Below are 10,557 nucleotides of genomic sequence, written 5' to 3'. Positions count from 1 at the left end.
AAATACTCATCTTAATTTAAAATTTATCTTAATTTAATTTGTTAAAAATGACTCGTTTTTATTGGTGCGTTGGTCTATTTCTAGGTTAATGAGCCCATGTCTAGAATGCTGAGATGTTACGATGTCACAGAGGACTTATTTTATTTCTTTATTCCAACTTCCAAGTGGTCTAGTCTACGTTAGCTATGAATAAATTATGTTAAAACATGTATAAATAACTCATTCTTGACAAAAGGCAAAAGAGCTGTGTGCGTGCGCACATTTGAATAATGTCGGGCTGTAAACGAGTTCGGGCTTTAAAAAAAGCTGTCAATCAAAATGTACTTGTCGGGCTCGGGTCCTGTCGGGCCTAACTTTTAGGGCCCGATTACAGCTCTAGGGGAGAATAAATAATACATATTCTGGTTAGGTTGACACAATCTTGTCGTTGCAGTTTTTCACAATAACTGAACTTTTCGGTGATCTCTGCTGCCATCCACAGGCAAGAGGACTTCACAACAGCTTAAAAAATCTCTCTTTTCTAATTATCAGAAAGCCAACACAAAAACTCAAGCATTTTTTCCCTGTCCCTTCACATTTTAAACATGTAAGCCCCCAGACTCTCCAACTAATCTTCTCTTTCCAGTAAACACTAATACATTTCAGCCAGTATTCCAGTCCCAATCATTATGACTGGATCATCTTTATTGCATTTAAACAGAACCTACAAAACATAACATGCAAGATGTACAGAACTTTACATACAGATGAGGTGTATATTCAAGAATGGAAGGCCACAAGGTCAGATACATAAGAAACCGAACATTTCATTAGCATTACAAACTGCTAAGTTAACGAGTTGACTAATTCAATTCATTTTCCATAATGTGCAAGTGCTTCTTAACAGTATTAATAATAACACCGCTGTTATTTTTGCCTTCAGTTACAGAACAATCTTTTTCATTGAGCAATGGTATTTCAACTTTATTGTTCGAATATTGAGATATTTGATTCTTACTCTGGTCATATTTAAATAAAGTGTAGCCTGTCAATAACACGATATTCATTTAATTATTGGCTGATTACAAGTAAATAAAAGGACGAAGTCAGCTGGGGCACATTAGGAAGCATTTAATAGGAGCGGATTGCAGGGGGAATAGCAGCACACTCTTCTGCGTTCAGAGAGTTGTCAATCACAGGTCTGTATTCCAGAGTAACCTGAAACAAGAGTTCATATATGTTAGCTCATACTAACGTACACTTTTTTTTAAAATATCCATCTTCCTGTATGCAGACTAACAAGAAACATTTAAAGGTAAACAAATGAAGGGAAGGTAACAATGGGAAAACACTCACAATGAGCTAAAAGCTTCATGATATATTTACCTTTCCTGTCTTGGGATCCACGTAGGACATTGTGTGTTTCCTCCAGTGCTGCTCGAAAGGCTTTTTCTCTTGTCCCTGCAGAGGCTTGGAGTAATCATACTCATCCACACGGTCCTGTACGAAAAACAGGAAGACTATATCATCCACGTTACAGTTTTGTCTTTAACATTGCGATGCATATTGAAGGAATAGTTCACCAAAAAATGAAAATATGCAGAAGATGCTTTCATCCTCAGGCCATCCAAGATTATAAATGAGTTTGTTTCTTCATTAGAACAGGTTTGGAGAAATTTAGCATTAAATCACTTGCTCAGCAATTGATCCACTGCAGTGAATGGGTGCCATCAGAATGAGTTCAAACGGTTGATAAAAACAGCACAATAATCTATTAGTAATCCACAGCTTTTTTTTCCCACTCGGACTGAAGTGGTGTGGATTACTTGTGCATCATTTGTTTGGACTCTCAATCTGACGGCACCCATTCACTGCAGTGGATCAATTGCTGAGCAAGTGATTTAATGCTAAATTACATCTTGATTCCTATAACTATTATTTTAAGATGCAAGATTACAAATTGCAAGTAAAGAAACATTTCCATTTTCGAAAGCTAAGATGCTATTTTTACCAGGTTAAATAAAAAGGTACAGAGCACTAAAACGCAGCTTTGTAAATTTAAAAAATGCAGTCTTGAGACAAGCATTCTGGATTCAGAAAGTTGACCTTGAAGTCCTCACGTGCGTGAGCTCCTCTGCTCTCTTTACGCGCCTCAGCGGCGACGATTGTCTGCACCGCGTTCAACATCAGATTCTGCAGCTCCAGAGTCTCCACCAGATCAGTGTTCCACACGATGCCTGAACACATAAAACCAGCACAAAGGCTATAAGAACCATCATATTGCAGCAATAACACCTTTTTAATACAGTATTGCAAATAACGTTCAAAAGTTTGGGGTCGGTTCTTACATATATGTTTCTTTAAATGTTTTTAAGTATCTTAAGGCTCACAAAGGATATTTTTATTTGATTACAAATACATTTAAAAAAGTAACATTTTAATATATTATTACAATTTAAAATAACTTTTATTTAGACTGCGTTTATGTAATTTATTCCTGTGATACTCAAGTCTTTAGTCTCACATGATCCTTTAGAAATCATTCTAATATTTCTGATTATCATCAATGTTGAAAGTTATGCTGCTTCATATTTTTGTGGAAATCATGATTTGATGGGATTCTTTGAATAGAAAGAACAGCATTTATTTAAAACCAAAATCCCATCTGTCCCTTTTATTCAGCACTGAATGAAAATTGTAAAAACGTTTGGACAATACTGGATGTGAGCACAGAGATACTTGATTTCTAATTTACTCCAGTCTTCTCTGACCTCTGTCAAATGTCTTGATGTCATCCAGAGACTTGTAGACGGAGTCCATCTTTTCACAACCCTCCTTTAGGACGTCTCCGGTGCGGAACACAGCAGCGTGATTCTGCATGGTCTGAGGTCCAAAAAAACAAAATACAGATTCAGTTAGTCTGAAATTCCTATTTTATTATAACCACTTGAGATCATCCTAAATTATGAGATGAGGCTACCGTATGCTTCAATTCTGTTCAATTCAGTTCATCAATAATTTTAGGATGGTTTCAGAAATTAAGAACTGCAGTGAGGCGACGGACCTTCTGCATATTCAGTCTGATCTCTGAGGTCCTGGTACTGCCGTTAGCAAAGCGAATCTTGTCCAGATTGGCGACAGATGCTTCTCCTGCATTGGGTTTCAGAGGGGAAAGCTTCTCTCCTGAAAGAAAGAGTGATAGATAAACAAATCATAACTGAATGTAAAACAACTTTACTAAATATGTAAATAATTACTACTTTGGAGGATTGTGTCTTGTGTCTAAAAAAAGGCAATTATCAAGCATTCCTTCACCATTTCAGGGTGTTTTTATTGAAGCTACCTGGAGTGTTTGTCTCAGCAATGGTCAGGGCACAAGCGCGTCCAAACACAACCAGATCCAGCAGTGAGTTGGCACCCAGACGATTTGCACCGTGCACCGATGCACAGCCGGCCTCACCGCAGGCGTACAGACCTGGCACCACCATATCCTCTCCGTTCTCATGAGTGATGACCTGCCACAATTACAGAGAGGATATCAGCATTATATTCTCATGATGAGGGGCACTTCCAAAGAGATTTTACCATTTGTGTTCATAATGCATTCAAAATCTGTATACTATTTTCACAATTTGGGTCAGTTTGGATGCAAAGAATCTTTTTTTTTTTTTTTACAGTTGTAGCTTAATTTTTTTTATACAGTTACACCAAAATATTTTTTGAAATGAAAAAATATGATATGATATGAACTTGTTGTGTAAACTTTCATTTTAAGATGAAAAGGTAATTATTTTTTATGCTGCACTGTAATGGTTCATGAACAGGCTTTTATCAACAAAATTAAGTCCTAAAAGTGTGTGAGAAATGGGAAACATTTTATAAAAAGCATTTGACACTTGACATTCCATACATGAAACATTTTTCTTTTAATGGCTGCATGTCTTAATTTTTATTTTTTTTAAATGGAAAAAAGCTAATGATTTGCATAATTTCATTCCATTAACCCTTATGGATTTATTAGATGTAAACAAAAAAATAGTCACTTTGAAATGTAATGTTTTTTGCAATTTAATCAATCCTGAAAAAAATATATAAAATTCCTTAAAAGAAAATAAAATGACAAGTTCTGTTTTTCTATCAACAACTACAGTTCTAATATAAAACTGTGTGCACAAATAAATGGTTCTAAGACAAACAGTGCAGGACAAATAACAGGTTCACATTGTATTACTTCAGCATTAGGAGTTCATTCACCCAAGCACTAGCAATAGTAAAACCAATGCCATGCATCACATTCTCAATACCTGTCCCTTGTAGTTGGTGGGGATGCCGCCCATGTTGTAGTGGACGGTGGGTAACACTGGGATGGGCTCTTTTGTGACGTCCACTCCAGCAAAGATCATGGCGGTCTCAGAGATGCCGGGCAGACGAGCAGCGAGCTGCTGGGGCGGAAGATGATGGAGCTGAAGGTAGACGTGGTCTTTATCTGGACCAACACCTCTGGAGGGAACAGGGTGGAAACTCTTTTTTTTAAACCCATCACCAGTTCATATATTATTCAGTCTGTTTCACACTGTTTGTGAAAATGATGTTAACAACAAACTTACAATACCTTAAACAGTACATTAAAATGAAGGAACCAAATCACATACTGAGATTACAGTAAAAAGGAAGTCTATTATACCTTCCTTCCCTGATCTCGATGGTCATGGACCGTGACACCACGTCCCTAGAGGCCAGATCTTTAGCATTGGGTGCGTATCGTTCCATGAACCGCTCTCCTTCACTGTTGATCAGGATTCCTCCCTCTCCACGGCACCCTTCTGTGATCAGACATCCAGCTCCATAGATCCCTAAAAGAAATAACTCAGGTCACGTCATTTAAAACTGAGGACATCAGTGGAAGAGCTGGATATTTATCATCACAGCTGTAATATATAACAGTTAGATATTGTCAAAGTCAAAGAGGTGTTATAGATTCACGGTAGTCTAAAGGACTTGTCCAGGCTTATTAAAGATGAAGCTCACCTGTGGGGTGGAACTGAACAAATTCGAGATCCTGGCAGGGCAGTCCAGCACGGGTCACCATGGCATTACCGTCTCCTGTGCTGGTGTGGGCTGATGTACAGCTGAAGTATGTGCGGCCATAACCTCTGCAGAGAAAACACAATAAAGATCTCTAGTTGTATGTTGTAATAAAACACACACACACACGTTGTAAAACCAAACGTAACAAAAAGTAAATATTAAATATTTTTTTAAATAAATGTGACAGCTTTTGCCATTAAAAACAGAACAATTATTAAAAAGTAAATAATTCCAAACAATCAAACACACTTATAAATATTTAATTAAAAACTAGATTTAGAAAAAAAATTATTTTGATGAATCCTTTTGAATACTAGTGTTACTGTTAACAAAATCAAAACAAAAATATTACATTTATAATCTTAAGGAAATAAAGCTGAAATTTAAATATAAGGCGAATGACTTAAAAAAAAAATATGTATAAACTATTTGAAATAAAATGTGAAGTGCTAAAATAACAAACCAAAATAAAATAAAATAACAAACAAACTGGAAAAAAAAATCACTAATAAAAAAACTATTAAAAACACATAAGATTACTAAAACTAAAATACAAATGAAAACATTAAAATAAAAGCGAATTCAAAATATCTATAAACACTTTATAAGTAAATAAACTATACTAAAATAACACTGCTGATTGCTTAAAGGGATAGTTAACCCCAAATCAAAAATGTTTACATCATTTAATCACCATCAAGTTGTTTCACACTGGCATGAATTTTTTTCTTCTAATATAGAAAGATATATTCAGGGTATCTGCACATTTTTGATCAACAAATTTAATGACTTTTAAGACCTTTTTAAGACCTTCAAGAATAAAAATTAAGATTATCCCGGCAAAATAAATAAATAAATAAAAGTAATATATATATAAGACCAAAAGTTTGGAAAAATTACTATTTTTAATGTTTTTGAAAGAAGTTTCTTCTGCTCATCAAGCCTGCATTTATTTGATCAAAAATACAGAATTTTTTTTAATATTGTGATATATTATTACAATTTAAAATAATTGTTTTTCAATTTATTATACTTTAAATTATCATTTATTTCTGTGATGCAAAGCTGAATTTTTAGGATCATTATCACATGATCCTTTAGAAATCATTCTAATATGATGATTCATTATCAAAGTTGGAAACAGTTCTGCTGCTTAATATTTTTTCAGAACATGTGATACTTTTTTAGGATACTTTGATGAATAAAAAGAAAAAAAAAAAAAAAAGCTATGTTTTTAAAATATATATATTTTGTAATAACAATATACACTACTGGTCAGTAATTTGGGGTCAGTACTTTTTTTTTCTTTTTTTTTTAAATAAAATCAATAATTTTTTAAATTTACATATGTGCGTCAAGGGCTTTGCAGCTCATTGTTCCCAATTGTATGGTCTTTTTGCAAAGTCTGCACCGCACTTCGTATTCCGTCGTTTTTTGTAACCTGCTATATTTCTCATCATCGAGCCAGTTATCATTAAACCTGCACTTTCCCCTCTTGGCTCGCTTTTGCCACTCTGAATGAAACACTTCTTCGTCTGTTTCTATGACAGGCCTACTGGGAAAACACTGCCCCCTAAATACTGTATGATGCCTGTGCTATAGGCACACGCTACTTTTTACTGTCTTCAGACAGGGACGTGCGCTGGTGAAATTACGTTAGCATGGAAAATAGTTTTTCCGATATCTTTCTTTCATTCCGCCCACAAGAAATTTAATGCCACCCAGATGAAATTTAATGCCACTCTTCAAAAATTAGCGCAATTTAATACATTTTAAGACCTTAAAAAACATATTTTATTTAAGACGTTTTAATACTTTTTAAGGATCCGCAGAGACCCTGATATTGAAGATTGTGGGTAAATAAATAGTTGCTGTTCCAGGAATTGTTTGGTTACCCACGTTCTTTAAAATATCTTCTTCTGTGTTCATTCAGGTTTGGAACAACTTTAAGACATGAAACCTGATTATTTCCCTCACCCAGTGGCAATGACTGTGTTCTTGGCTCTGAATCGGTGGATGGATCCGTCCTCCATGCACAGTGCAATGACTCCCTTACACTCTCCATCCTCCATCAGCAGATCCAGGGCAAAATACTCCACAAAGTAACTGGTGTCATACCTTAGAGACTAGACACCAACAGACACAATCAGACAGGCCTCAACAGGTGCTCCAGATCAAGCTGAATTGTTTGGTAACTTCTACTAGTATTGTATATCTGGAACATCAGCCCCAGATCACATCCACAGACTCTCACTCACCCGTCCATAGAGTGTGTGAAGAAGAGAGTGACCCGTCCTGTCTGCCACACAGCAGCACCTGTGAGCCTGACCTCCTTTACCGAACTTCAGACTCTGGCCTCCGAAGGCACGCTGATAGATCCTCCCTTCCTCAGTACGGCTGAACGGCATACCGAAGTTCTCCAGCTGAAAACACACAGATGTGAATCACGATCATATTGAGAGTTATAATGCTTGAGTTAGTGACAGGGAAACGAGAGGTCAGACATTCTTCATCTCATCTATTCTCCTGACAGTAAAGGTGACAGCGGCAGTGTCTCTCACCTCCACCACTGCAGCAGGAGCCTGCTCGGTCATGTAGTGAATGGCATCCTGGTCTCCCAGCCAATCAGATCCCTTCACTGTGTCATAAAAGTGCCAGCGCCAGTCATCCTCCTCCATGTTGCCTAATGCAGCATTAATTCCACCCTATTTTATAAAGGAAAAGAAACAAGAAAGCTGTCATTTTTAATATATATATATTAGTGTTGTCAAAAGATTAAAAAAAATTGTTTACAGAATGTGTGTGTATACTGTGTTTATTTATTATGTACATATAAATACACATGCATGTATATACTTCTCAAAAATATGTTATTTTTACGTTAAATACATTTATTCATAATATTAATTATGTAAATAGAAATATAGATATAAATATAGATGTCAATTTTTCCAAAACATGTAATGTATTTATATATACATATTACATAATAAATATACACAAAACACACGCATTATATTTTTTTTCATTTTTGATGTGATTAATCACGATTAATCATTTGACATCAGTAATATATAGCATATTTTATTTAAATGTTTAAATAAACTACATATATATATATATATAAAAAATCATAAACATGTAAAAAATAAACAGTGATATAAATATATATTTATAATAATAAAATACGTAATATAATATTGTTTTCATTTTATATTTTATATATAAAAATATATAAATTGAGACCAGCTATATAGTCTAAGAGAATATTAATGAAGTATTATTTCGAACAACACTTAAAACAGCCCACTTATCATTGCTTTTATTTTTTCAGAGTGGTGTAAGATTATCAGAGGTATAGTTTCAAAGGTTGAACTTCACTGTGAACTTTAGACTTCTTTAGCTGAAAATCAGACAGTCTAAAGAACTGTTTCTAATTCACTTTTGCAGAGCAAATCACATGAATCTGATGCATCAGAGTCTTAATATTTATTGTCCTGGATTTAGGAATTACCTGCAATAAATATCAGCAAAACCTGGCCTATAAAACCTAGCATAAATCCTGATGAGAGACAGGTTGTGCTGCTGAAGTATATGAGAGGGTATAAGAGGACAGACTGTTTTGTTACTAGAGAAAGTCTCAAACCTGTGCAGCCACCGTGTGTGAGCGGGTGGGGAAAAGTTTGGTGACACAGGCGGTGTTAAAACCAGCTTCCGACAGACCGAACGCCGCACGCAGCCCTGCACCACCGGCTCCAACCACGACCGCGTCAAACTCATGATCTACTACTGGATACTGAGTGGAGATCTAAGGGGACGAAGACAGACAACACCATGAGCACACAAGGACACCAGCCTATCTATCTCATGTGTGCATATAACGGTCAAAATTAAAGCTAATGAAACCAAACAAGGAAGTATTATACATACTTACACCATCTGACACTTTTGCATCTCCCTTTTTTCCATAGATTGAGAAATGCAGCTTGCGGTTGCTCGTCTGGCACACTGCAGGCAGCTGGTGAGAAACACAAAGTGTTTTTAATAATCAAAAACCTAAGCAAAGTCACATCTGTGATGTTTAACTATGTTTGTGCATTTAAATGCTTAGCCTTCTACTGATTAGTTTTTCAGTCCAATTCAATCTGAATATAATTGTACAGACAAAGTTTTAAAGCAGCTTTACAGAAAATGAATGTTTCAACTATTTAAAACAGATATAATTTATTTATATTCATCTTCACCTCCCTTCTGCTTGATTTTTTCTTCATTTATTTTTTTTGCAACACAACAGTATTCACACATTATTCAAATGTCTATTCTGATGACATAACAGCAAGACATCTGCTTATACGTTAGTTTAACTGTAATATATAGATAAAATATAGGTTGGAGCATGTTTGAGGATACATGAGAGGAGAAATCGAATAAAACCCATGCATCCAGACACTTAAAAAGAGATAATATCTAACATAAGGAGCATTCAACATAACATGGCTAATGCTAATATTTCCTGCTTGACCTTCAATGGATTCCTGTTAACAAACTATCTCATCTTTACGTCTATATAATGTCACAATACATCAGGTGAAAAAGCCTCAAGCATCCCTGCTAAAAGACAAGCTCCTTTAATAAAACAGCATCACATAAAACGTCCACTCATATAACAAAGGTAACCTTACTGATATACTACATAACAGTGTTACTTAACCGAGCAGATGATGTTACAAAACCAACACACAACAGACTACAATAGAGCATAGCGACGTCTGAGTATAAAGCATTCAAACTTTCAGCCTTCACTGGACACATGACATTACAAAAACAAAGTATCCAAAGTATAAGAGAGGACTTACAGCTTTAGATGATACAATCTTTCTCCCGAGGAGACGAGAGGCAGCACAGACAGCAGCCATGTTGCTCGATTCTGACTGAAACACATGGTAAAGTAGCGATGGGTCGTTCTTGAACGATTCGTTCGAATCTTTGATGTGACTCGGGAAGAGCGAGTCGTCTCGGGGAGTGATTCGTTCAGTTGCGCATGTGCAAAATTCTACAGGTTCTCTACTGGATTTTAGTATTGTTCACCTGTTTCAGTCAAAACAATATTGAGCCAGAAAGAGAACTGATGATTTCGGCCTCATCCGAAAAACTGAGGATGCATTCGGAGGATGCATTCCAAGGAAGGAAAGCGTCCGATAGGCACGTCCGAGTTCAATGTTAGCTTCAGTTCCTGTCTCTGAGATGAGATCTGGACGATATTTGAAGGCTTTCCTTCGCTGCCTTTGACCTCCCACAATCCTGAGAAATTAATATTGCAGTAATGAAATGATACTTGTCAGATAAGAGGTGAGGTGAGCTAATCATAAACTGAAGACCCAGGTAAACAATGAATTAATCTTTTCTGTTTCAGGTTCACACACACATGGTGGAAATATTCAAGATTCAATATTTTTTATTCGTCACATACATGTTAAAGGAACCTAATAT

At 35.7% G+C, this 10,557-nt stretch overlaps 1 protein-coding gene across 1 annotated transcript; it reads right to left on the bottom strand.

Annotated features, from left to right (window-relative positions):
- Nucleotides 1–1,095: 1,095 nt before the first annotated feature.
- Nucleotides 1,096–10,036, bottom strand: LOC132145010 (succinate dehydrogenase [ubiquinone] flavoprotein subunit, mitochondrial-like). The gene is made up of 15 exons (XM_059555683.1): nt 9,924–10,036; nt 9,002–9,085; nt 8,714–8,875; nt 7,629–7,772; nt 7,326–7,490; nt 7,045–7,193; nt 5,008–5,132; nt 4,664–4,832; nt 4,284–4,479; nt 3,323–3,494; nt 3,044–3,162; nt 2,751–2,862; nt 2,086–2,216; nt 1,366–1,479; nt 1,096–1,197 (listed from the first exon to the last, which is right to left on the bottom strand). The coding sequence occupies exons 1-15, from the start codon at nt 9,981–9,983 to the stop codon at nt 1,111–1,113; spliced, it is 1,989 nt and encodes a 662-aa protein (XP_059411666.1). The 5' UTR covers nt 9,984–10,036; the 3' UTR covers nt 1,096–1,110.
- Between the last annotated feature and the right edge of the window lie 521 nt (nt 10,037–10,557).

The sequence above is a fragment of the Carassius carassius genome, chromosome 8, assembly GCF_963082965.1.
Source record: "Carassius carassius chromosome 8, fCarCar2.1, whole genome shotgun sequence".
Lineage (NCBI taxonomy): Eukaryota > Metazoa > Chordata > Actinopteri > Cypriniformes > Cyprinidae > Carassius > Carassius carassius.
The sequence above is the reverse complement of the archived record's forward strand: the minus strand, read 5'-3'. Positions and strand labels throughout refer to the sequence as shown.